At 42.5% G+C, this 27998-nt stretch overlaps 3 protein-coding genes across 4 annotated transcripts; 2 read left to right on the top strand and 1 right to left on the bottom strand.

The window, feature by feature from the left end:
* The first annotated feature begins 12483 nt into the window (after positions 1-12483).
* On the top strand, positions 12484-20820 carry LOC108235596 (von Willebrand factor A domain-containing protein 1). The gene is made up of 5 exons (XM_017415704.3): positions 12484-12750; positions 17536-18075; positions 18182-18460; positions 19423-19698; positions 19792-20820. Exons 1-5 carry the CDS (start codon positions 12669-12671, stop codon positions 20070-20072), a joined length of 1458 nt encoding a protein of 485 aa, XP_017271193.1. The 5' UTR covers positions 12484-12668; the 3' UTR covers positions 20073-20820.
* Positions 20821-20865: 45 nt separating this feature from the next.
* On the top strand, positions 20866-24267 carry LOC108235598 (olfactory receptor class A-like protein 4). 2 transcript variants are annotated; one of them, XM_025005826.2, is made up of 4 exons: positions 20866-22186; positions 22330-22593; positions 23122-23367; positions 23550-24267. In XM_025005826.2, the coding sequence occupies exons 1-4, from the start codon at positions 21866-21868 to the stop codon at positions 23760-23762; spliced, it is 1044 nt and encodes a 347-aa protein (XP_024861594.1). In that variant the 5' UTR covers positions 20866-21865; the 3' UTR covers positions 23763-24267. The 2 variants fall into 2 exon arrangements, with proteins under 2 accessions (XP_024861594.1, XP_017271196.1); XM_017415707.3 differs by having other exon boundaries at positions 22309-22593.
* A 478-nt stretch (positions 24268-24745) lies between these two features.
* Positions 24746-27272, bottom strand: LOC108235597 (olfactory receptor class A-like protein 4). The gene is made up of 2 exons (XM_017415705.3): positions 26997-27272; positions 24746-25957 (listed from the first exon to the last, which is right to left on the bottom strand). The coding sequence occupies exons 1-2, from the start codon at positions 27081-27083 to the stop codon at positions 24944-24946; spliced, it is 1101 nt and encodes a 366-aa protein (XP_017271194.1). The 5' UTR covers positions 27084-27272; the 3' UTR covers positions 24746-24943.
* Positions 27273-27998: the final 726 nt, after the last annotated feature.

The raw sequence follows: 27998 nt of genomic DNA, 5'->3' as shown, positions 1-27998 counted from the left end.
AAAGGACCCAACGGACCAGGTGAAAGGACCCAACGGACCAGGTTAAAGGACCCAACGGACCAGGTTAAAGGACCCAATAGACCAGTTGAAATGACCCAATGGACCAGGTGAAAGGACCCAACGGACCAGGTTAAAGGAAGCAAACGTGTCCATTGTAACATATTAAACATTTAGTGGTAAACAAAACACCTTTATACCTGAACAATATTAAAATGTTTCAATGCCAGCTAACTTACACATCCTATATGACCTTATTTTCTTCAGGACGTGTGGATTTCAGCTGTTGAGGCTGAGCATTTTATGGTGAAGGTTTAAATCTGCTCAGAAACCTGCAGGTGTCCAGGACCTGACAGATTACACCTCCTGCAGAGTTCCTGTTCACGGCAGATTATCTGCCACCGATCCTGTGTGGTTTTTAAAGGAGGCTTTTGTCAAATACAACGCGCTCCCTTCCCGCTGGTTGTAATGACGGGGTTGTATTATCCATTTTCAGGTTATAGCTGTAATCACAGCTCATCAGGGCCTCTGTTCAGAAAAAATGACCTCAGAATCACAGGCAATCATGAAGGAGAATATTTGCTTTGCTTGTTTTTAATATATTATTTCTCTTATTTCCACCTGAAGCCGGGCCTGCTTTGCGACGCTCCAAAACTGTCTCTGAGCTGGCAGCAAAGAACGCACCGACATTTTAAAATAATAAAATCGAAAAAACCCCACACTTATAGACAATAGAAACTGAGAGGTAAAGATTTTTTTGCTCACGTCCTTTTCCACTCTCTCTTTGTCCCTTTCTCTGCTGCTTTCTGAAGCACTCTCGTGAAAGAAAACAGCCTGTCCTGTGAGCCATTTACATCCAGATCTCTTTGTCCATTTCCTGCTCGTTCTCCCTCTCTCTCTCACACACACACACACACACACTCACACACACTGTGTCACTTTCCTGAAACCGAAAATTGCAGCTCTCATCCCATCGAACATTACTTCCCCTTCTCCACCTCTCTGTCTCTCCATCATCCCATGGTGGAGAAAAAGGACGGTCTTCTCTTCTGCAAACCTCAGCTTTTTAATTTTTTGTCTTTGATTTCCTTTATTAAACAGTTTATCGAACATTCTGGACAAAAAAAAAACATTTTTATAGGCCGAACCTTTTATGTTCCACTGTACGAATTTTGATGAGACTTGCAGAAATCATGTCTTATTTGCTGCCTGAAAACACAAACCAGGAGTAAAAATCCACTCAACACGAAAGCCTCTCACCTGCGGGCGTTCAGAATACCTGCAGGTCTGGGTTGGGATGACTCTGTCTGGACAGAAATGGGGATTTGTGCGATACGACCCGAGGGCAGCAGGTCGTTCTCAGCAGATTGGATTAGTGTTCGTTAAAAACCCGCGCTGCTTCTTCCCCCTTTTCATCCGGCAGCCACAGGAGACGGAGAATAAGCCTGTAATGGCACAAGAGCGCAGCATGGGGAAAATGGATTTTAATTTTCTGAAAATGGGGAGAGGGATGCAGCGGAAAGTATTAAACCGCGAACTGAAAGGAGGGTGATGAGAAAACAGGCTGGAGGAAGAGGAGGAAGAGGAGGAGGATGTCTGTTGGTGGGATCTTTCCTCTCATGAGGGCAGAGATGGTGACAGATTTCTCTGAGAAAAACAGGCAGGAAACTGACTACATCCAGCGATTACTTCCTGAGAGTTTCATTAAAATCCGTCCACTGATTTATGAGATATTTTGCTAACAGACACACACACGCAGGTACATTATTGCCCGCCTTTTTTGGCCGTAGGTGACAAAAAAGATCTTTGATGTAATCGACCTTTTAACCATCTGTGGTACTGATGGCTGCAGAGATCAATCAGCAACATGACTTCAGCTTTAAACTCGTTTAATAATGGTTCTACCGTCTGAGAATGAAAACAAATTAAACTAAATTAAAATAAATGCGACCACTGCGCTTAAAATGGCTCCTAAACATCTCTTCAGTTTGTAGTTTGGATTTCTGGGCAGAATAATGGACCCTAATCAGTGTAATCAGTAATCATCGGTCACTAATTGAGCATCACACATGATGAGCACATCCGTGTGTGTGTGTGTGTGTTTGTGTGTGACATTAAGATGTGATTAATGTCCTGTTGTGAGCACTAACTGAACCCTGCTGTTTAAGAGGATTTATGTTGTTTATGAATAGACAGAACTGTGAGCTGGACACATCCTAATTTAATGCTTTTTACGATGTTTTTAATAAATTTCTGAAAGCTTTAGTCGAGGTTTTGTGGATTTACTGTCACATTGTTTGTGTTAATGATCAAAGTGGGAGAAAGATGATGAAGATAAAACATCTGTGATCAGATCCCTGATCCATTATTAGATTGGTTACTTTTATTTTCCAGGAATAAAACACCTTTCTGTCTTACAGCTCTGTGGTGCTTCTATATAAAATTATTGTACGTATTATATGAGAATGTTTTTCATGTGTGTGTGTTTGTCTGTTAGCAAAATATCTCACGAACCACTGGACTGATCTGAATGAAATTATCAACGGTAAACACTGGATGTAGCTCAACAACTGATTACCTCCTGAAGATGGCCACCAAAGCAAGGCAACCTTAGTAAACCCCCAAAACTGTCATAACTAAGTTAAATTTAGAGTCACTGAGCTCAGATGTGGTGTGGTAGTAGCTGAGAGTCATCCTCAACACATACTTCAAGTGCTAACAGATCACCTGAGAGCTCGCAATATGAAACAAATCATCATTCAAAATGGCCACAGCTCCGCCCCTCCTCGTCGTAGGATGATCTTAGTTTAAATTCCGGGGGTGAAAGGCGGAGGGCGATATGCATTCCTTCAAAGAATGCCAGGCCTTTAATCAGGAAACAACTAGCAGTGATCCTTCAAGCTGAGCATGTTGCATCTTCCCTCGTAGTTTTAGAAATACCTGCAGGTTTTTATTTGGATTTAAGTAAATCTCTTTTTTTAAATCAAAAGACAAACAGCCCAGATCAGTTTGAACCTTTTAAAGACGTGACTTGTGAGGCCCGTAGCTTTGTCCCAAACTCCAGACAAATCTCCTCGGTGAGAGAGACATCAGGCATCGAAAATGTGATAAATCAAAACTAATCAGGGTTTCATCAGGAGCTGAGCAGGACTTGTCTGAATGACGGTAAGAACGTGATTGCTATTTTCCCAGCCTTGGCTTTTATGAAAGGGTTTTGGCTTGAAAAGCAAAACTTGAGAATAAAAAGCAGACTTTTCTCTTCAGCAAACAGAGGAGCCAAAGAAAAAATCCTCAGGAGCACGTTTCAGCACCTAAAGCAGCTCAAACCTCAAACATTTCACTTCAGTCTGATCAACACTGACTGGGTGATGACATGGACCATGTTCTGAAAATACGCACTTTTATGATGCAACATAAACTACAGCTTTTTAAATGAATAGCTTAAAATAAAATACGATCAAGTATGTTAACTTTATTTTAAGTATTTAAGCTTTTGTGGCTCTTTACACACTTCATTTAGTTGGAACGATGGTAGAAACGACTCTTTTAGACATAAAATTGCACACCACGGTTACATATGTTGGTAAAATCTGGAGCTGTGAACGTTGTTTTTGGTTTGCTTCCAGGCGACAGTGAACCTGTCCTGACGTCTGCCTTCATGACTCCAGTAGAAGTCAGGTATGTGGGGCAGGCGGCCATTCCCGCATAAACAATCTGGCAGCTGAAGACGATCTCTGATCAGATCAGATTTTCTGATCTGAATCACTGCAGCCAGACGTTTTGAGGTTAAACAAATGAGACGAATTCAGCTGAAGCCATGAACGGCGGTGAAAGTGGCTCCTGCTGCAGGAGTAATCGTGTTCTTTGCGGGGCGTGCGATTGATCACCGAGACGTCGATGTGAGAGCAGCGTGAGGCTGCAGAGAGAAGCCCTCGCATCAAAGCCCAACACACCAAGACGTCCTCGCCCTGTCCTCCTGTCTTCGCTCCCTGGAGGCTGATTATCCAGGCGTCCACCCAGAATCTCTTGAGCCGATCCGTGTCCTCCTCGTCTCCGCAGCTCATCTGTCCACAGCCCAGCGTGTGTCTTCTCTGTGAGTGTGTGTCCATGAAGGTGTCCAATTCAGGCCTGAGGGTTGTGCACGTCTGGTCTGCGGCTGATGTGACACGGAGCTCGATGACACGATTCATGTGATATGAGAGGACAAAGACCTGAGCTTTTACAGTTTAATTACACTAACTGTTGATTAAAATCCCAAAGTTTTCAACAAAGATGCTGCATGATCTCTGAGCAGTCAGAGTACGTGTTGTGAATGACTCTCAGCTACTACCACACCAAGATTTAGCTCAATATTCATAAAACTGACAGAGTTAGAGGCATTTTTTCTGTTTGCTCTAAAAGGTACTCAGTTGTAGACATACATTCAATGATGACTTTCAGACACACACACACACATGCAATTACATGATAGCCCGCCTTTCATGGCAACAGACCATAAAATCGAAGCTCCAAATGAAAATCTGTTAAATATGTGCAGACAGGAAGGAAATCAGGACACCCTCATGTCTTATTTCTGTAAAGATACGAGCCTCTGATCTTGAACCCAGAGAGCATCTTTTCAGTGTTTTCAGCTGAAACTGAACAGAAAGAACAGCAGAACAGTGACTAAAATCTAAAACAGTTGATAAAATCAGCAAAACAGAAGCTAAAGCTAAAAAAAGTCTAGCAAAATTAGTAAAACTGCAGCTAATAGCTAAAAGTAGCAGAACAGTTGCTAAAAGCTGAAACCAGCAAAACAGTAGCTATAAGCTAAAGGTAGTAGAGCAAAAGCCAAGAGCTAAAATAAGCAAAACAGAAGCTAAAGCTAACTATGAGTAAAACTGCAGCTAATAGCTAAAAGCAGCGGAACAGTTGCTAAAAGCTAAAAGTACCATAAAAAACAAAAACAGACTGAGGATGCTGAAGCAGATTTGAAAGAGAATCTTGTTTTAAAGGAACTGAAGTGATCTCAGTTTCTTTCTGTGGTTTGTTTTGAATAAAGTTAGTTATTTAAAAAAAGTATAAAAGTTACAAAAGCCAAAAGTCGTAACTCACTGTTCCCAATATAAATTTGGATATGTGAACTGGTTCAATAGCTCAAAGTATGTGGAAGTAGTTTGACTGGAAACTGTGATCAGGTCATCAGTGAAGTGAATAAATGCTGAGTCACAGTTAAAGACGAACCGGAGAAGCTGCTGACGTCCTGTGTGAGTTCAGCTCCTCGGTCCTCTCACTCCCTGCAGCTCGGCTCTGAGCCGAGGCCCGACTGCAGGACTGCGTCAGGATTGAGAGGAACAGAGAGCTGGGAAGGCAGAACAATCACCCCTCTGATGGGGGGAGGAAAGCTGGCAAAATAAAAGCCTGTTTTTTATTAAACTACTGAACTTATGACCCTCTGAGGAGTCATAATGGAGCTCTGCTGTATTTCCTCCCTATAATATTTATAATAATAACAGTAATAAACTTGTTGGACAGAGTTTTTTGTTCTATTTAAAGTCTCATTTTATACTTCAGCATCACAAATACAATGCTTTCCTTTTTGTCGCCCACCGCTGAAAGGCCAAAGGTGGACAAAGATGTTTTTGCCCAAGTTTGTCTGTTAGCAAAATATCTCAACAACCACAGGACAGATTTTAATGAAACTCCCAGCAAATAATCATGGGATAAACATCTACGACTGATTAACTTTTGGAGCCAGTCTAATTCAAGATGGCAGTCACAGCCAACTGACCTTAGTAAACACAAAAATGGTTGCAATTCTTTCAGTTTTACAGATATTGACCTAAAATTTAGCACAGTAGTAGTTGAGAGTCATCCAAAACATATACTCTGAGCACTGTATATTGCGCCAGATATTTCTTTAAAACTGAGGCATTAACTATTTGAGTCTTCTATGTCTGTCTGTTAGCAAAATATCCCGTGCACCACTGGATGTATTTTGATGAAACTCTCAGAAAGTAGTCACTAGGTGTACATCTAGGACTGATTAACATTTGGAGTCAACCTGATTCAAGATGGTCGCCACAGCTAGTCAACCTTAGCCAACATGAAAATGGATCTAACTCAGTCAGTTTTACAAATATTGAGGTAAAACTTGACAATGTGGTAGCTGAGAGTCATTCACAACATGTTCAGGACTCTGAGCAGCGTGAGGTCTCACAGTAACATTATTTTTAACAACTTTGTCGTTTCTTATCATTGAAGATTTTAGGTTGAAACAGTGACCATCTTTGTTTAGTCATGCCTCCACACGCCTCCTCTGCAGCATCACAGAGACAGAAGGAAATTGGTTTGTGAATCAGATAGTTTTTTTGTTTTTTTGTACGTGCGAGTTTGTTTTACTGTTTTCAGTCTGCTGCAGGTTGATCGCTGGATGCACAGCAGAGAGAGGGCCATTACCACTTTATGTAAATTACAAAATGCAATCAGCTCAGCCCCATTTATATATCACAATCTGTCTGCAGTGGAAACTTCCACGGTTTTTTATTAATGTGATTATTCTTGCTGTGAGCTGAGATTCATATCCCACCATGAAGCCTCATTTTGGCTTTTCTTCCACAGCCCCAAAACAAGGAAAAGTGGGTAAAGAAATTAGACAAAAAAATAAGATAATTTTCTCAATTATTTAACCATCCTTGATGGGAACATAACATGTTTCAGTCCAGCTTTTGGGAGGTTTAAATGTAACTTACAGAAAATCTCACCAAAATATGAAGATATTAGTTGACAAAAACAACATTAAACTGGAATGTAGAAATGAGCAATACGGTAAATGTATTTTAAACAAAATACTGTAAAAGTTGCACAAGATTTGTCATTTGGATAATTTAACTTATTAACAGTTTCTGTAGCTGAAAGTCATTTAGAGAAAAAAAAACGTGGGGTAAATCACACTACTGTTTTCCTGCTGTTTTTTTTTCTGTCCATTTATCTACTTCTGCATGCTTCCGTTCACATCTCAAACCTTTCAGCTCTTTCAGGAGATGGGAGCTATGACTTTTGGCTTTTGTACCTTTTATACTTTTTAAAATATTTCACTTCATTTCTAAATATGCACCAATCATGTGTCTTCAATTTCTTCAGAAACTTTGCTGTCTTCGAAGTCTGCCTCATTGTATTTACTCTGTTGTCTTCTTTTGCTCCTTTTAGCCTTTCAGCTGGTGTTCTGCTCCTTTTAGCTCGAACAGCTCAGCCTCTTCGGCACATTTCAGCAGTCGCTCACTTCTCAGCGCCCTCTGGTTCCTCCCGATCTCTTGTCTGTCAGCTGTTCTGTTCAGAGCTTCGGCTCAATAAACGAACATCATTTTGCCCGAGGCCACAGGATGGGGACCCGTTTCCCTGACGTCCAACAGATCTGACGCTTCAGGGAGGACCTGATCGGTTTCATGGTCTCGTTCTCCGTTCTCTGGTGAACCAAGAGCCGAAGAAGAGCTGAAGCTGCGACGAACAACACATTGACCTGGCTGCTGTTCTTCCCCGCGGCTCTGCCTCAGATCGATGAGGCGCAGAGGAAACCTGTGGTCTGAGCAGCTTCTTTGGTCCTGAAACCCTCCACCAGCAGGGAGCTAATGGTCCCCCCCTCCTTCTCTGAGCTCAGCCTGACGGGGAAGACGCCACGAAGTGATGATGATCATCATAAAATAGTGTTTTTTAAACTCCTACCACCCTCGGGCCTTATTCAAAACATCTGATGAGGAATCCAGCTAAAATCCTGATGATGCCTGCAGGGAAAATACAGCAACTTTTGAAGTTTTTTTTTAACACCATCACAGCATCTAGTTTATATGTTTTCACATTAGTGTCAGGATCTGAGGTTCTTGTGTTTCTGGTTCATCTTTCAGTTTGGGGTTATTGTATCTTTTATTTTGTTATTTAGTTATCTTTAGTCAGTCTTTGTTCCTCATGTCTTTGTTTCCTGTCATCATTCACTTGCTCTCTGTCATCGCTTGTTTGCTGCCACGCCCATTTCCACCTGCTCCTAGTTTGTAATCGCTCACCTGTGCCCACTTCCCCTAATCACCCTCTGCTTTAAAATCTGGTCGTTTCCTCCATTTACTCGCTGGTCCGCTGTCCTTGCCCATGTCTTACTTTGTCATTAACGCTACAGTTTGGTTTTGCTGCCTCGTCAGCTTTTTGTTTTTGTTCTTTTATTTTAAAATAAATTACTCTTTTTTTCTGGAATCCACGATGAGTCCGAGCATTGGGTTCGCCGCTTTCAATTAGTGTTCAACCCCCACCCCTTCTTTTTCCTTTTTCTTTTTGCACAGTTTTAATTTGAAAGTAAACTTCCCACCAAGCTCCCCTCGACCCTGAACAGGAACAGGCAGACGGGTGAGATGTTCGAGCTGCACAGAGAGCCGAGGAGGAGAAAAAGACGAGGACGAAAACCAATTCTTTCAAGCTCCATCTGACAACAAACTGGCTCTTTAAAAGTCCCTCTGCAGTAAAAGGCATTTCTGGCCTTGAGGGCCGTCATCCAGAGGGGGATTTTTATAGCTCTGAAACATCCGGAGGTTTTGTCATCAGGAGATCAAATGGATTCTTAGATATTTTAGCTCTGGCCTCAGAAGCAGGCAGTTTTGTTCTAAACGATGTGCTGAAGCTGAAATTAAAGGCTCTTTAATAAGCTGGAGATCTGAATTTGTTCATATGAAAGTGCAAAGACGAACAAATTGATTCTGGAGCCTTACAAAGGAATGCATGTCGCCCAGCGATATGAAGGGAGACGGCGGCGTTAGAGCCGATTTGGTCAAACCTTAAAAGTAACATTCTGTGAGATTTCATACAATATCACATGTTGTGAATGACTCTCAGCTACTACCACATCAGATTTAACCTCAATGTGTGCAAAATCGACTGAGTTCTAACCAGTTTTGTGTTTTCTAAAGACGGTTGGCTGTGGCAGCCATCTTGAAAGGGGCTGACTCCAAAGATTAATCAGCTCTTGATGTGCATCCAGTGGTTACTTTCTGCAAGTTCAATAAACGTTTGCCCGCGAGTTCATGAGATATTTTGCTAACAGACAGACACACGCAGGTTAGGCTTCTCTGAGCAGTTCTTTCCGGCGTACGTGACTCGACTTTCAGGTCGTGTTTGTTTCTCCTGCTGCGTGTCCCGAATCCTGAATCTCCACACTTTTAAAACCCAGCTGAGGACGTCTAACCGGGGAGCACATCACCGGATTCAGAAACATTTCTCTCTTTTTTTGCTCCTGCTGGTTTTCCAGCTATTGCAGAAAAGTGCCTTCAGCGTCTGCATTAATTCAGTTTTTCCCCCTCATCTCATTTCCGCTCGATCGCTCTCTGAATTCTGCGTTCCTTTCAGCTGATCCGACAGGCGACCGTCGGACATCAGAGTCGGACCTCAGCTGCTCCTTCAGCTAAAACTGTGTCAGAATCAGAAATCTGACACCAGCTGTTCTGACATAATCGTACAAATGAGCCTCCAGAGGGTCGAATGAAGGAAACCGAAGACGCCGCGGCGTGTTTTCTGGGTCACTGATTGTCAGAAAACGCTTTTGAGCGCAGCCAAAACTCATCTCATGAACTAATTCTTTGTGTTTAATTAAGTCTCGTCAAAGTCCCGGAGTGTTTATTTAATTTAATGAACTGCTTTTATTAACAGCTGTCAAATGGGGTGAAATAAAACTGTGTTCAGACATTTGTAAGATGTAGTGGATGATTCCAAATAGCTGCGTCGTGGATTTTTACACCATGTTACTTCGGCATCAGATCGTTATGGAGGCGGGGCCTAAAGCTGCCTGTTCTTACACTGATTGGATTTGAGCTCGTTGTGCTCCAGCGTGGCCCACTTTTAGTGTAAATAACCATAAATGTGTTTGTAAACAACTCGCCGAGGTCTGGTAGGTTTTAGATGTGCAGAAATCATGAAAACATTTAGACGAGACCAGCTGTTAGCTCGGCTCCTTCGTAAGACGTTCTGTCTGCCGCAGGTAAGATGCTGACTGCTCACAGCTGAGCGCTTCAAAATAACTCCAACCCCTTTCATATCTGAGCTGCAGCCTTGTGGCTGTGTGAGGATGTCTGACATGACGAACACGGCGAGCCGTTAAAGCAGAACTAATGAACTTGTCAGTAAAAAGCTGATTATCAGAACTGAGTTTAGTCCCTGAGCGAGTCTGACAGGAGCGGCGTTAACGAGCAGCCATGTTGGAGCTGCACGGAAATTAATATTCAGGTTGAAGAATGAAAACGTGTTACAAGCTTAATCAGGTGTGCAGAACAAACATAATAGATAAACTAAAAGTCAAAAGCTAACAAGTTAAATAAATGTTTCTTTCTTTCTTTAGTAAAGCGTGTTTTTGTTGTTATTGTCGCTGCCGAAGACAAAAGGGCGATAATGTTTTTTCCAAGTATTTGTGTGTTTATTAGTCTGTAGTTTTAGCAAAAAAAAAAAACACTTCCTGAACCAGTAGATGGACTTTACTGAAACTGTCAGAAAGTAATCTTTAGATGTATGTCTACAGCTGATCCAATTCAAGATGGTCGCCACAGCTAAGCAAAAACAGCTTTAATCTTTAGAGACACTGAGCTAAGATTTGGTGTGGTAGAAGCTGAGAGGCTCTGAGCTCCACACGGTGTGCATTAACTGTTGGTGTTAGCAAAATATCTCATAAACCGAAACCTTCAGAGCGTTATCATCTACAGCTGATGGACCTTAGGGAACACAGAAACGGCCAGGACTCAGTCCATTTCCAAACACTGAGCTAAACGTGGCGCGGTAGCAGCTGAAAAGTGTCCCCAACACATTCGGTCAACCAGAAGGCCTTCCCCTCCGTCCCTTCTCATCGTGGGAATGTTTGATCGTAAAGCTTCGCTACGATAGGCAAACAGGTGATACGTGTTCCTTCAAGGTTTGCTGGGCTTTTACGCATTTATTTCTTTATGCTGCATTTTACCGCATGATGTGTGTCAGCTCTTGCTTGTGGGAGATTTTTTTATAATCGTCCCTGTGATTGTCTCTTTTTGACTTTTTAGTCAACTCTCCCAGACACATGAACACCTGATGCTGACACACACACATTCGCCCATGACCTAAAAGCTCTGTTTGCTAACTCAGTTTGACGGGAAAACTCCAGTTTTGTAGCTCTCGGCCAAACACGCCCCGGGTGACTACAGAGTCAGGAGGCAGGAAGTCTCCATCGTGTTTCGGTTTGTCCCTCCTGATCGATACCTGCCAAAACCCCTTTCCAGTTCAGAGTTTCCTCCGTCTCTGGTTTTCAGCTCGTACCCTCACTAAGGGCTCATGAAGGCATGCTTGCAGGTGAGCCGGCTGCAGCTCAGTGTCTGGCCTTTGTGGACGTTATTGGACAACAAATCCTGTTAATTGTGCGGCGGCGGCAGAGGAAGGGGATGGCAGATTAATTCGAAGTTAATAACTCCTCGGTGCAGACAGAGCTCATCAATATGTTGTTCTCTGTCCACAACAACACGGGGGATGTTATACACAGAGAGCATCCGGTGGTGGGAATGCTGAGTCAGCGTCTCCACAGGCCACATTCGGTCAGAGCAGCTCATTTACTTCGTCTTCTATCGGTACCTAGAAGCGAAAACAGAAGTAATCAGCCGTTATAAATGATTTCATTTGATCCAAGTTGTCCGTCAGCCGTCAGCTGAATGGATGGCATGAATGCTTTCTTTGCTGCAGCTCGATCGAAGTCAGCGTCGTGCCCCTTTTTTCCTTTCATGTTCGCGTTCAAATTCAGGGGTTTTCTTTAGGAAATAGAGCTCTATATCCTCCAGGACTGGGTGAAGGGAACAACATATATATGCATTTATTTCAGCCATGTCAGACTTGTGGTTGGGCCCTTTTTAAGGTTATTTTGTGGGCTTTATACGGACACAGACGATCATAAAACTCCAGTGCAGATAAATGTGATCTGTCAGTCAGAAACTAGTTATTCTAATGAAATAAAACCATATTTAAAGTGACGAAAGGCCTAGCACTCCTTGGGAGAAAAATAAGCCCTGTGCGCGTTTTCCAGGGCCAGTTGGTTGTGTCGGCCATCTTCAGTTAGGCAGACTCCAAAAGTTAATCAGCTGCAGACGTGCATCCAGTAATCAGATCTATTCAGTGGTTCATGAAATATTTTGCTAACAAAAACAGAGTTAAAGGCAAAGTTTTGAACTCACATCTCGCGAGATCACTTGGAGCTCAGGGTATAAGTTAATGATCACTCTCAGCTACCACCACGCCAGGTTTTTACTCCATAACTGTAATATTAAGTGAGTTATGGCCGTTTGCTAAGATGGCGTTGCTGTGGCGGCCATCTTGAATATAATCAAGATCCAGTGATGACTTTCTGGAAGTTTCATTGACATCCGTCCAGTTATTCGGGAGATATTTTGTCGGCAGCAATAAGGAGAGTTTCCGGAGCCTGCAGCTGAGGGAGGAGTGACCTGGGCTGGAAACTGATCCGGGTTCAGTCATGAAGGCAGCCTACCTGGCGCGCGAGCTCTTAGAGCTGCGTAAAAAACAAACCAATCAGCGTCAGCGAGCTGAGCGATGGGAGGCTTTTTAACCTGATTTAATTCTTGATTTCCTCTCATCTCCTCTGCCTGACGTGCTCCTCACCAGGTTCCTCGGTGGGTTTTATCGTTGTTTGCGGGGAGATGAGGGTCTTTTTCCTTCGCTGTGTTTTCCTCTTCGCCGCCCTGCAGCGCGGCAGGCTGACTGCAGCTCTACCTGCCACAGGTGAGTTCACACCTTAAACCGCACCTAAAAGCCACAGATTGGACGGAATGCACTCGAACCTGCAGCCGAATGGATCAATAAGAGCAGAGAGACCCGACCCCATAGAGGAACAGTTGTTCTGTTTTTATTCCGGAGCCAGAAAATAAAAAATGTAATATTTTCAATGAAGTCTGGTCTGAAAACCACAGAGCTGTAAGGATTTCTGCACAGAACCCTCGATTTTTTAATAATTTGCATGGAAAATAAAACTAATTTGGTTCAGAAAAGCATTATGTGCGGACATGAATTAAAACCCAGTTTGTACATTTTAATACTCAGATGTTTAATATCACCACCAGCCTGAATTATTGGGGCATTTTTAATGTTTATCGCCCGCCACCAAATGCAATCATGTCATTCCTTTAAATATAAATGAACCAGAGGGCGGATTTTAATGAAACTCTCACAGAGTAATCACCAGATGTACATTTACAACCGATTTACTTTTAAAATCAATCTGATTCAAGATGGCCGCCAAAGCCAGCTGACCCTAGGGAACACAAACATGGGCATAATTCAGTAAATTTGACAGATACGGAACTGAAATTTGGTGTGGTAGAAGCTGAGAGTCATCCTCCACACATGCTCCAAGTGTTTGTCTGTTAGCAAAATATCTCCTGAACCGCTGGAGTGTATCCATAACAAGATGGCCGCCAAAGCTGATCATCCTTAGCCTACACAGAAATAGCTTCAACTCAGTCTAACAGAGGTTGATGTGAAGTTCAGTGTGGTAGTAGCTGATCATACTAACTCTTCCCAAAGCACAATAAATTATACATAATGTAATTTATAAGGTTTGTCCAAAAAGGCCTATTTTGTTGGAATTTATTGTTTCCTTCTCTGTGATTATAGATAAGTTCTCAAATCTGAAAAATTTAAGTCTTTTCTTAATATTTGTTTTTGTTTTTTAACTAAAATGCCTTTTTTGAAGTATTATACAGAGACCATTTCTAATAAAGACTGGGCAAACATAAAAAGTATTAGGTCATGTTTCAGGGTTTTGCTGTTGTGTTGTTTAAATTATTATTACCCTTTTTTTTCTGAGTGTCTATTTTCTGGCATGATTTAAGTTTTTTATATTATGAAGTTTTGTTTTATTTGGAAATCATCTTGTTGGTGCTAAAATACTGCAAAAACATGTTCTCTTTTCTCACTTTCTTCCAGAGTCAAACTATTTTACTTTATTACAGCATGTGTAGATAAAACAAGCAGCTATATGAACATTTTTTTATTTGAATGTTTACTAGGTCAGCTAAAGAAACTAAAAGATCCTATAAAATAGTTAGGTATGCAAAAATCAGATTAAATAAATAAATAAAAACAAGTTTGAAATGAGTTGCAACATTTGGAAATATACCTGCTCAGGAGGTTTCGCTCCTTACACGTGAAGTTTAACAAACCTTTGAGTCGCTCGAGAGTTTTCATCCTTACTGCGGAGTAAAATACTTCGACCTCATGTAATTAATGAGTCACTAAATGCAAAACAAGCTGGTTAACAATCGCTGACTTGTCAGACGAAACAAGATCCGGATCATTTCCCCTCAGTGTGGTTTGAACAAGTTATTACCCGGTTTGGAGCGAACATGCGGCGTCTCGTCTCACAACAGGGTTTAATTACCTTTAATTAAGGAGGGGCAGTTTATCATTTAATCAGTGTAATTATCTGTAACAACCATAATGGCTTGGAGTACTCCTTGCGGGCACTGATTTTATTTCTGTTCAATGAATTACTCATTTACAACACAAATACTCAAAAGTACTTGAGTTCCTTAACGTCATGCACAATCTCACTTCACGCAGGAGTGCTTTACGTGATCGCTGCTCTTTGCAGATTGGAAAATTACATAAAGATGAGCTCAATATGAGGCACTAATCAACCGAAACACATGACATTAAAAATAGGGAAAACACTCCTTTGATTTAGATATTTTTTAGTAATATAATTTGTTATGTCATGTTGTAACATGAGTCATTTTGAGCAGTGTGAGGTTTAATAATAAGAGAAAAACTGTGATGTTTTTTATATAAATGATGTAAGTAAAACTTTAACCATCTGCTCTTAAACTAGACTCGAGTTGTTCATGTGATGTTTTTATTAGAGTGTAATAAATGTTTCCAACTTTGGAAAATGTCATATTTTCCACGCAGGAGATATTACGTCCAATACCTGACCTCATCTGGCTGAAACATCACGTTAAAAGAACAACTTTCCCACACCTCCGGTTTGTTTAATGTCGTTTAGCCATAAAACTGGGAGAAGAGAGATGTGGGAGAAAAACAAAACAAACAAAAAAAAAAAAACAGCTCTTTGGAAAGCTGGCTCTCCTCGAAGGAATGCATGTCGCCCGCCGCTTTTCACGCTGGTGTTTTGGACTGAGGTTTTGGACTCAGCTCCTAAAGTATGACTCTCAGCTACTACCACACCAAACTTTAGCTCAGTGTTTGTAGGATTAACAGTGTTAGAGCTATGTTTGTGTCTGCTAAGGTCAGTAACCTGTGGCAGCCATCTTGATTTGGATTGACCCCAAAGTTTAGTCAGTTGTTGGCGCACATCTAATTATTACTTCTGGAGAATTTAGGTAAAATCCGTCTGGTGGTTCATGAGATATTTTGCTAACAGACAGACAGTTCTGACTCTAACAGGAGCACGAGTTGAAAATTACTCTCAGCTACTACCACGCCAAAGTTTAGCTTAGTATCTGTGAAAAAATAGCTCAGTTTTACCTATTTTTTGATGTTGTTTAAGGTTGATTAGCTGCGGCAGCCTTCTTGAATCAGTTTGAACCCAAAAGGTAGTCAGTTGTTGACGTACATTATCGCCCTTCCACCATCGATGGCAGCGATTTTAATAATGTGGGGTCTCAACACGATGTGATGTAGGTGCGTTTTGAATCATTTCCTCCTAATGAATCTGAATTTTAAATCAAATGGAGTTTGTGTGCATCGGGACAGGTTGATCGTCTCGTTTCCTCAGTGAGAAACTGAACGTTTTATCCTTAATTCTGACTAATAGTTGAAAAGCTGGGATCCTTCCAGGCGCTCGCTGTTGAGAGTAAATATTTTGACCCATAAACTCTTTACAGCAGCAGTAATTTAATTTAGAAAAAAGCCAGTGTGGTTTGTGTTTCCCTCGTGGAAAGAAATCTTCAGCGGTCCTTTAGTGACATTAATCCGTTCACCAGCTGCCTGCTGGATGGCAGCGGACTCTGAAAACTTCACAGGACACATTAACGTGTTTCTCATTCCTCTGCAGAGAGGCGTGCGGTCCTGAACACAGATGACACGACTCACGTACACCTGCGCCTTTTTTCTTCAGAGGAATGCGAAGATAAGAAAATTCCTCTGCGTCCAAATCAGCAGCTCTAATAAAGTCCACCTTTCACCATCATCTGTGTGTTTCCCTGTTAACACTCCTTTCTTCTTGTGATCTCTGCACCGTATCAGTGTTTTATTAGAAAGTTCTCCTTTTTTTTTGACTAGTTGTGCTGTCTTGTTTTTTTCCTCCCTGATTTCCAGTTCACTCGTTGATTTCCTGCTGCAACAATAAAAGAGGCGGTGTGCGTTTTTCAGTCACGCTACAAAAAGATGTCGATGATTAAGAAGGAGGCGTAATGAGGCAGCATCTGTTAGACGTCAGAGTACGCGTTGGCGATCAGTCTCAGCTACTCCCACGCCAAAGTTGAGCTCTTGATCTGTAAAACTGACCGATACATGTTTGTGTCGGCTAAGGTTAAATAGCTGTGGCGTCCATCTTTAATCAGGTTCAAAAGGTAATGATTTCATGTTTACCTTTTTTGCAAACAAAGAAATGATTGCCCTCCCTCCACGGCAGCAGCTGATGATAAAGACGTGTCAGTATTTTGTATTTGCTGACAAATATTTTACAGAACAGTTTCTAGTTACTACAACTGTTCTGTTTTATTACTATTTATTCCAATTTATTCCAATGCAATTGCTTTCTTTAAAAAACAAAATTAGGTGTTTTATTCAATAATTTTTCAGAGGTTAGGGTTGAGGCCTGTGTGTTTTATTAGGAGGAAGCCCAAGGAAAAAAGGGTTTAATTTAACATTTTCTTCCTTTGCTTTCCTTTTCTACAATGTATCTGTTTTTAAATGACAAACTGACTTTTTTTTTCTTGGTCGCTCACTTGAACAAAAACAAAAATCGTCTCCATAAAAAGCTATTTCAGTGCAGTACGTTCTGACACGTGTTGATGCTGCTGGATCAGCACCGGAGATTGGTCCCGCTCGTGCGCGAAGCAAGGCTCCTCATCCTCCTGTTATTTCCTTTATCTCTTTATATAAAAGCTTCCTAAAGGACTGCCGCTGTGACGATAATAAGATCAGGCTCCTCTTAAATCTCTTTATGTGGGAGAGACGCTATTAGAGTCATGGTGGTTTATGGGCTTGTTGTATTATTCTTGAAACTTCATGTCAAAAGTCCAGTTTGGTGAACTTTTCTTTAACTTACCAGCTTGTTCTGACTTCACTGTCTGAGGTTATTAGCAGCTATTTTTGTGTTAAAAGGAAAACTATCCCTTAATGTGTGAGGTCGTCTTATTTGGGTTTCTGTAGATTGTTGTTTCTCCTGAGAGATCAGCACTCTTAGATATCATATTCAAGCAGTGATAGGTTAGGATGTCTTTTTCTGGTGTTCTATTAATGTTTGACACAAAATGAACACTCTGGTACACGATCACACCTGCATGTTAAACCGACTCTCCTGTTTCTCCTCTCGTTCTGCAGTGTTGAGCGGCTGTCAGGGAGACATCCTCCTGTTGCTCGACTCTTCGGGAAGCGTGACCAAATTTGAGTTCTCTCGCTTCCTGCGCTTCGCCGCTCACCTGCTCCGTCCCTTCTCGCTGGGTCCCGGACACGTGAGGGTGGCTCTGCTGCAGGTCGGCACCAGCCCCCGCCTGGAGTTCAGTCTGGACGTCCACGGCGAGCAGGAGAGCCTGCAGGAGGCCCTGCGCGGCGTCGGCCAGCTGCAGGGAGACACCAACACGGAGGCGGCGATCCAGGTGGCCCGGCGGCTCCTGGCGAAGACGGAGCAGAGCGTGCCGAAGGTTCTGCTGTGGCTGACTGACGGGGTGCAGCCCGGAGCCGTGGAAAAGCCGATGTTGGAGCTGAAGGCTCGGGGCGTTTCTGTGTTGGTTGTTTCTACGATACATGGGAACCACCAGGTGTTAAAACGTGTGGTGACCCCTCCCGTAGAGTCCCACCTCTACGCCGTGGACATCGACAGCATCGAAATCATCACCGAAGACCTGAGGGAGGCCATCATCAGTATGTGTGTGTGTTCGGAGCAGGAGTTTATGGCACACATTAGACAAAAGCCATGTTTTGTAACTTAAAACTGTTTTACTTCTGTCTGTTCTTGTCGTATCTGTAGGAATATTTTGTGCAGGACAGCTGAGCGTGGTCCGCTTGACCTCCCGCAGCGCTGAGCTGCAGTGGCGTCCTGTTCTGACTGCAGACAGCGGGTACTATGAGCTGCGTTACCAGTCCGTGGGTAAAACCCAACCTGAGACCAGGGAGCGTCTGTCAGGTGACTCCAGCAGAGTGGAGCTGAGTGACCTGCAGCCTGAAACTACGTACACAGCTTCCCTCCACCCGGAGTCCAACCACAAGCTGTTCAGGCCACTCTCTGTAAACTTCACCACACTTCCTGGTAAGAAGGTTTAAAAAAAACTCATACTTTTAATTTGCATCTTTACATTTCTGTGCAAAAGTCATACCTCATACAGTACATACTGTATATATATATATATATATATATATATATATATATATATTTTTTTTTTTTTTTTTTTGGACTTTTTTACAATTCAGTACCCGACTAGTTTCAAAGGACGATACTCTGACTTGAAGATCATTCAGGCATCAAAAAAAAAGATCTTAAACTGAAGGGAGGAAGCTGTGTTGTGTTGACACATAACAGATCACTTGGCAAAAAAACAGTTTTAAATTAAAGACCTTGCATTCTTTGAAGAAATGCATATTTCCTGCTGCCTTTCATGACAGAATTTCAGACTAAAACCATCTTATTTTAAGAAATGATGGACTGGGAGCCATTTTGATCAAAGCATTATTTGCAATCTCATCTAATATCATGAGACGTCACGCTCAAAGTATGTGTTGTGAGTGAATCTCATCTACTACCACACCAAGTTTTAGCTCAATATCTGTTAAATCGACTGAATCAAAGCTGCTTTTGTGTTGGCTAATGTCAGTTAGCTTTAACAGCCATTTTTAATCGAGTTGACTCCAAAAGTTAATGAGTTGTAGATTTGCCTCCAATGATTACTTTCTGAGAGTTTCATTAAAATTTGTCCCGTGGTTCATAAGGTATTATGCTAACAGGCCGCCACACACACATTGGTAGCAGGCTATAAGTGTGCGCTGTTTTAAAACTTTTGCACAATGTAGTGTCTTCCTAATCTTGTCTTGCCTTATGTGAAATGCAGTCAAGCAATGTAGGAACTGAATGCTGAGGTTTTCCAAGTAATCATAGATTTGTAGATATTCAGTATGTTTTTATAAAACTAAAGGGAATCATTCTAAAGGCTGAGCGTCTGTTTGCGTCTGTTGTTCTATCATCATCGTACTGTTTCTCCTTCTGCTCGCCCTCAGATGTTTTAAGTCCGGCGGTGGTGTCCTTGTCAGACTCTGGGCCCCATCAGATCCGTGTCAGCTGGAGGCCCCTGCAGCCGGCTCGGGTGCAGGCATACACCCTGGAGTATGGAGCTATTCCGAGTGGAGCTGTTCACACCGTGACGTTAGACAGCCAGAGAAGTTCTGTTTTACTGACGGACCTGGAGCCGGACACTCAGTACCTGGTCACAGTCAGCGCTCTGCACGTCGACGGCAAAGAGAGAGCCATGTCTGTGAGGGCCTGCACTCAGAAAGGTACGCCGACAGATAAGTCTATTGTTTTTGATTAGTTTCGTTCCCCATCTCCGGAGTGACTGATCTTATCCACGCTGGCGTTTGTTCCTGCAGCAGCCCTGCCGTCTCTCGCCGACCTTCAGCTGAGGCCACAGGAGGAAGACGAGGTGCACGCAGAGTGGCGATCACAAGGGGAAGGTCTGAAAGGCTACTGGGTCAGCTGGGAAACGAAAAGCTCCCGGAGCTCCCTGTCAGAGCGCTCCGTCTCCTCCAATTTCCTGCCCCCTACCGCTCCTTCGACGCGACTCACACGCCTCGCGCCACACAGCCGAGTGTGTGTGTCTCCGGTCTACGGCTCGGGTCGAGGAGACGGGATATGCTGCACTGCAAGATGAACAGTGGCTGACTGAGCTGAAGAATTATTTTCCTTCAACTCCTGCTATTATAGGCTGTATCTGTCATGCTTATGATCTTCAAAAACACAGATTTTAATTTTTTTTCCCCCCATCTCATCTCTAAAAGATTGCCGATGTCGATAAAAACATCTTAAACGATCAGACAACTGGAGCAAAAAGAGGAAGAATTAAGATTATTACATTTATTACACAGAATCCAATTAAAAAATGAGTATTATTTCTTTATATAAAGGCTTATCTTGAGGTGAATTATTGTTGCAGAGAAAAATTATAACAGTCTGAGGATAATTGATTGAACACTTATGTTAAATCAGTACTTCAGTTTCTTTTAAAGTGGGCTTCAGTGGCTGATCTCACCTGTTGGAGATAATGTTGCTCTTTGAACAGCCTCAGCCTCGGTTTAAACAAAAAGTTTATTTCTGACTGAACCGACGAGCTAAAGGCTAGTCCGAGTGAGACCAAAATGAATTTCTGCTTTCTTAAAATGGCTTCGATTGAAGATTTAGAACCGTTTGTGCAAATCCTTTTTAACAGATGTTTACATCACTGTCAGTTTCATGTTGCATGGTTATTTATAAAGAGCTTAACCGTTATTTGCGACTGAAAATAGTTGGCAGCAGCTAGCTGTAGCACTTCCAGCAGAAGTATCATACAGTTTCTGCAGGAATAAATGACAAAACTGACGATTACGTAAAGGTTTATAAAATAGGGCTTGCACGAACTGCTGTGAAAATGTTGTTTTCCACTTTGCCTCTCTCATTCTATCTGTTAGTTAATCTGGTCAGAATCAAACTCAGTTTCTCCAAATTCAAAAGAGTTATGAACAACATGTAAGATATTGGGTGTTCCTAACCTTTCCACAGAATCCCACTTTAAAAGATCTGAACTATTCCTTTACAATAGGAGGCATGAATTGGGACATTAATGTTTGACTGAACAGGATTTAAAATTTCAAGTATTTATTATCGTTCATCCCCTTCTCAAGTGTTATGTTTCAGATAGAAATGTCACTGGACACAAACAAGTTTAAATTATGTTTTAGTGTCTTTTAGGAGCTCCGTTTTTATTAAAATCCCGGAGTCATTTCTTTATGAGCGAGGGATTTGTGCCGGATATTTACCTGCAGAGTTTCATGGATTCTTCTACATGTCTCCGATGAGGGTTATTTACCATATTTTCAAATATGCTAGCATCAAATTTAGGTGGACATTTGCAATAAAGTTGCGTTAGTGTTGACCCCACTGTGGTTAGTAAGTGCTAAATATAAAGAGAAAAAATAGAGCAAGATAATTCACTGCTGCATAGATGAATTGATTAATTTGGTGTAGTTTTTATAATGTAGTGACTGGCCTAAAGTGGAAATGTAAGCTCTCAGATGATCTGCTGGAAACCAGCAGCATGTGCATGCATGCACACAAACAAAAAGATCCTGACTTCCCTCAGGGTCACGGTTCAAGAAGAAAAAGCTGCGAAGCAAGCACGTTTCAATCAGGGACGTTGATTAATCTCTTGTGTTTCATTAACATGTACCTCGAGCTCCCAAAGGCTGAAAACATTGTGATGCTTTGAGGTTTTCTGTGATCTTAAGAGCGGTAGATTTCTCAAAAGGCTGCCAGGGTCGTCGTTTTCTGCGAGCTCTGAGACGGAAAAGACTTACATGTCAGCAGTTTTTAAAACAAAACGCTTTACTGGTTTGTTATAACTGGAGCTGAACATGTTGGTAATGATGCTGGAAGCCTGAACTCTTCTCTGGACAGACATTTGAAAGGAAGATGGAGCTTGCTGTTAAAACGGATTCAAAAATCCTGGATTTAGAAACAAACGAGACAGCGAAGCAGGAGGAAAGCGCCACACTTGTGGGGATGGGGCTTCGCACCTCTGTGTCCCCTGCACAGAGCGCTTTTTACATCATTCTGGTGGCTCTGGGAATTGTGGGTAACGTGATTGTGATCTGGGTGATCGGGAAGAGCGTAATCATGGATCGTGGCGGGGGGCACAACTCGGACATCATCATAGTGAACATGGCCCTGTCCAACCTGATGGTGTCTGTGATGAGGAACGTGCTGCTCATCATCTCAGATCTGGGGTTCGAGGTAAGAAGGCTTCAAAACGAGCAGCAGTTAGGATTTATTCAACAGGTTTGGGTTTTTCTTAGATCCACATGTGGTCAAAATGAGATGCAAACCAGAGAAAAGATTTACTCATTGAGCTGTAGGGAAACTTCTTGTTGTTGCAGTTGTATTCGTCCAAAGGGTGGTGCAAGTTCCTGATGGGGATCTGGGTGTGGCTGCGGTCGGTCAACGTGTGGTCGACGCTGTTCCTCAGTGCTTTCCATCTCCACACCCTGAAGCGGGTGGCTCCCAGCGTCGGAAACCTTCAGGGGCCGTGGGGCACCCACAAGACCCTGCTGCTCAGTCTGAGCCTCATCTGGCTCCTCAACTTCCTTTACGCCATTCCTGCTCACATCTTTTCCACAAACGGGAACGAAAACACGACAGAGGTCAGGCACTCACGCGATAGGTGTGGTTTTATGTGTTTGACTTTTTGTCCACTATTCACAGCACGGGAGGGTTTGTGAAATATGTTTTCATTTCTTCTGATTATTATTATTGTAGTGTGTGTTTGAAGACTGATATCATAGTTATCTGTTTTAGTTAGCTCATCAATCCAGTCTGTTCTGAGGTGGTTCAAAGATCTATCACAACAGATAAGATATTATTGTTCATAACTATTCCACAGAGCCTCACTTCAAAAGATCTGAACTGTCTCTTTAATGTTTCAAAGCAGTGGCATCCCATAAAAAAACGCTCATTAGTATCTTCAGTCAGATGACTTATGATTTAAACTGAATTTTTATTTTCCAATAATACATGCCTGAACTGCTCCCACATCTCCATTTTTTATTATTATTATTGACTCTAATTATCCTTTTGTATCATATGTGAAATTATTATTATTAAATAGCATAAAAACCTCTCTAATTTGCAGAATAAATGCCCGTTCCTGTTTCTCCCCCCTCTTTTCTCAGACCCTGATGCTGATCAGCAGCACGACGCGCCCCCTGCTGGGCTGTGTGTGGAAGTTTCCCTCCAACTACTCAGGCCTGGCCTACGCCACCACCTCGATGGCCATACATGAAGTGTTCCCGATCGTCCTGATGGTCCTGGCCAACGTGACCTCCCTCTACACGCTCTACAACCACGGCAGGATGCGAACTTCTGTGCAGGACGCCCCCGTCATAAAACGGGTCCCGGCAGAGAGGCGAGCAGCCAAGGTGATAGGAAATCTGAGGCTACAACCAAAAAAAACCCTCTGAAGTGATGCATATCAGCAACAGGAGTGAAATTAAGTGTTATATTAAAAAGTCATGCATGTATCATTTTGTTTTAATTCCACTTTTGTATGATTTACTCAAAATTTCTTTGCCTGTGTGATTTATTTTTTCTTTTTTCCCAGGTGATTCTCGCTCTTGTCATTCTCTTCATTCTATCTTGGGGAACCAGCATCATCTCTGTCAACTACTTCAACTACAACCAAGGCTCCTCGGCAGAGTTTCTCCTGGTTATCGCTCGCTTCGCCAACACCATCTTCATCGCCTGGTCCCCTATCGTCCTGGCAGTGGGACACAGGGGTCTGCGTACCTGCATCAAATCTACACTCACCTACTGAGTCGGCCTCACCCTGCCGGAGCGCGGCGACCTTTGGTGAACAAAACAAACCCAATCATAAACCACCTGCAAGATCCTCCTTCAGTTTATGGGATTAATAATACATATTTGTGTGGAAACGGATTGCAGTGTCCAGAACTTGTATTGCATGATTGAATAATTGTTATTTAGAAAGATGTCTTGATATTTATTTTCAGTGAAAGATTTTCCAAAAGTTGATTCGTCTTATTTAACTAATCAAAATACAGGGAAACAGTAATTAAAACAGTGGTCTTGCCCTATATTGTGAATTATTAGGTGAAAGTAATCAACCATATTTTATTTATAGATCTTTTCATTGAACTGAGAGTAACACTATGGGCTTTACAGCAAGTAAAATTAAAAAACAAGCCAAAAAAAAACCTCCAAAAAGTTGTAATGATTGTAATATGGAGGCACTGAAGGAACTGCAGTAGTATTAAAGAGACTCAAACTCTAAAATCCCGGAAAGAAAACCTAAACACAGATGAATTAAGAATAAGAAAAAAGTACACAGAAGCAAAAGTAAAACTAAGAACTACATTTAGCTTTAGGAAAGATCCATAAAAACAATATTAGCACAGAGTTAAAGTAAGCTTTTATGGTAAATTTGTCAGAATTCAAAGCGTGACTAAGCAGATGTAATGAACAGAAAAGTAGCTAAAATATGGTAAAAATATTAAATAATTCAACTAAAAAGAGACCAGACAACAACACTCAGCTGCCGTCTACAGTGAATTTTATTGACAACGTTGTTATTATCAGTTTTCTCTCATGCAGGGATCATTTTTAGAGTAGAAAGAAGCTCTTCAGCTTTAAAAACTACGCTGGGTTTGAATTCATGGAGGGTTTTTAGCTTCAGGTTTGTTAACCCTGAAGGTATTATTGACTTAGTAAAATAATACTGACATCTAATGCAGTCACTACAAAAACAAAATATAATAAAACTCAAGAATTTCAGCGAAAAGACATTTTGGTTTTTGTAAAGACATCACCTGCCTGAGTCCACTGTCTGATTTCTGACTTTTTCTGCATGGAGCTTCTCTGACTGACTTTTATTTTTTGGCTGAAAAAACCCCTCAAATTAACTGGAGAATGATGTGGCTTAACAATTAAACAGACAACCTGTCTCCAAAGTATCCATTCAGACTCATTTTTCTTCCTTCAGCTGTTTGATTTAACCTTTTCCTCCACTGTTATAACCTTCACCTCTTTCTTGACACCAGAAATGATTGGTTTCCCCTCAGTTTTGGTGGATTTGCTCCCATCTCCGGTCTCTTTGGTGTAACATTTCAAAACTTTAGTCCACACCAGAATCATGCTCCTGATTTTCCTCCTCAGCTTCCCGTGTCCCAGAGCCACCACCATGGGGCTGAATCCTACAAACAGCGACGCGGAGAAATGGGCCACAGTCAGCAGCCACTCGGCGTGGCGCCCCCCGTCGTAGTTGTAGTACGTCACTGCAGCGACCTGCAGGACCCAGCAGACCACGAAGAGCAACACCAGCGCCATGATTACATGAGCTGCCTTACGTTCGGTGGACACGTGCTTGTCCAGCTCCCCGTGGCTTCCCCCTAACTCCATCCCCGAGGTCACGGCTCGGATGTGCTTGGTCAGAGCGTGAAGGGTGCCCAGGTTAGTGAAAACCATCAGCATCAGAGGCAGGATCTCGTTGAGAGCGAGCGAAGTGGAGGCGAAGGCCGAGCCTTGCTGGGTGGAAGGGAAATCCCAGACGCAGCCCAGCAGGGGCCGGGGGGTGCAGCTTATCACCATCAGCTCCACGGTGGCGTTGCCTTCAATGTGAGAGGTGTACACCAGCGCCGGCGTGGAAAAGGCCAGATTCGCTCCCCAGACCAGCCCCATCACGATCCACACCCGCCGCCTCTCCCGCCGCAGCGCGAGAGGCCCAAAGGCCACATGCTGCCGCCTCAGGGTGGTGAGATGGAACACGCTGAGCGCCAGGGTCATCCAGCAGCCCACGGCTCGCCACCACACCCACAGCAGCATGAAGACCCTGCACCATCCTGGAGACAGAGACGCATCCAGGCCCAGGTTCGTCACGAAAATGGGCACCGTGCGGAAAAGGGAGGTCAGCAGGTTGGCCAGAGACAGGTGGACTAAAATGGTGTCGGAGGGGGCGAGTCTATGAGAAGGACTCTCAAATGCAGACTGAAGCACCTGAAACAAGGCAGACTGAGGTCAATCCAACACCAAACATTTCTTCCACTTAAAGAGACAGTCTGGTCATTTTCAAGGCAATGTTTTGTCAAATAGTTATCAACATTTAGTATTTTATCAGCCGTGACATCAGTCGTAGAAGAAAGAGGCAAAAGTCTTCCTCCAGATTGATGGATAGCCAAACAAGAGCCCTTATAAAAATTGTTTCTCAAAAATGTCAAATTAGTTAAATTAAACCCCTACATTCAGCTGGCGGCCCAGAGGTCACATCTGGTCTGCGGTTGACCTCAGTCCGATGGACCGGTGAGTTCATTTAAAATAAAACTAGACTTTCAGAAAAAACAATCTGAAATGACAAATATTTCAGTCAGAGAAATGTTGCTCCACGACTCACCTCTCCTGCCAAGGAGTTCATTTAAAATAAAACTAGATCTTAAATCGTAAATTAAATTTATGCAATGAAAATAACTGCTGGATGTCCGATCCCTGACCTGTTGGCTTTCAGCAGCTGTGGCCCCCAGAGCAATTTAGCTGAATATGCCTGCTCTGCACTTTTGCACAACACCGTTTGTTTAGTCCTGTGGTGTCCGATCCTGTTCCTGGAGGACCACCATCCTGCACGTTTTAGATGTTTCCCTGCTCTTCAGCAGGTCTTCGAGTTCTGCAGAAGCCTGTTAGTCACTCATACATTCAAATCAGGTGCATCAAACTAAAACATGCAGGACAGTGGGCCTCCAGGACCAGGATTGGACACCACTGGTTTAGTTTGTCGCCGTATTCCCAATCGAAGGACCTTCGTGTTGCTACGTGATCGCATGCGTGCTGAGCATAGATAGACTGTGTGACTGTGCTGAATCCATCAGTTCGCCTGGAGTTGAGTAAACTTTTAAACAGAGCAAACGGACTGATGTGCAGTACACGTACACTCACATGTCACGGCTGATAAGGTCCTAACTGTTGATAACTTCTCCACAAATCATCACTTCAAAAACGGCCGGGCTCTTCCCTTTAACAGGTAAACTATAAAGTGTTTCCTCACCACTTGGATGACCAGGATGTTTCCCAGAATGCCAGAAAAGACCAGCAGCCCGAATAAAATAGCATCGGCTGTGAGAACCTCTGACATGGCACCATCCTCTGCAGGACCACCTCTGGTTCTTCGGGACAAACATGAGTGTTGGAGAACAACGCGGAGGCTTCACCATCACCCCCTGGCTGCCCTGAGCGGCGTTTTATATGTGCCCGTTCACACAAACGACGAGGTTCATCACACACGAACGGATATTTGCCGACCAGACTCGCGGTCCATTAAACCAAACAGGTCGGCACTTTCCGTGTTTTTCGTCACAGATCAGCCGCTGGTCCGCTTCTTAACCAGGAACAATCACCACGTCAACAATGTTTGAATGAATGCTTGTTGATTTAACTTGGTTCACATCCTTTTAAAGATCAATGAGCAGGATAATTAATAACAAGCGGGTTCATGTAGTCGCACAATGAATCATCGATTACACAAATTTAACCAGTGAACCTGTAGAACTTTTCCATGACGGCTGAAGCAGAACAAGTCCACAGATTCAGCATTTTTTAAAATATTTTTTAATCAGTCATTTATGCTCTCCCTTGATGCTAATTATTTACCAGGTTTCCAGCTTTACCTCTTGGGAAAAGACGATTGTATCATGGAACAATAAGAACTACGATCTGCGGTAAAGATTATTCTCAGTCATCAGCCTTTTTGGTAAATTTATTGTTCTGTGACTGTCTGCATGAGAAAAGTTGTATTTATCAAAGAGACAGAAAAACGCAGAACAAAATAAAAGGTTCTACAGCACAATGTTGGTACTTTTTTATTTGGGGGGGAGCTTTATGAGTTTAACTCAAAATATTATTCAAGAAAAGGCTGAGGTACTGTAGAAGGGAAGAGTTAAACATAATCATTTAATTGTGGCGATTATCCAGAATTGTAAAATATATGAAGCTTTGTTTCTGTAATTTCAGAAAATAACTGCAAATAATCAGTTTGTTAATCAGTTCTTGC

This window comes from Kryptolebias marmoratus, linkage group LG4 (assembly GCF_001649575.2).
Source record: "Kryptolebias marmoratus isolate JLee-2015 linkage group LG4, ASM164957v2, whole genome shotgun sequence".
Classification (NCBI taxonomy): domain Eukaryota; kingdom Metazoa; phylum Chordata; class Actinopteri; order Cyprinodontiformes; family Rivulidae; genus Kryptolebias; species Kryptolebias marmoratus.
The sequence above is the reverse complement of the archived record's forward strand: the minus strand, read 5'-3'. Positions and strand labels throughout refer to the sequence as shown.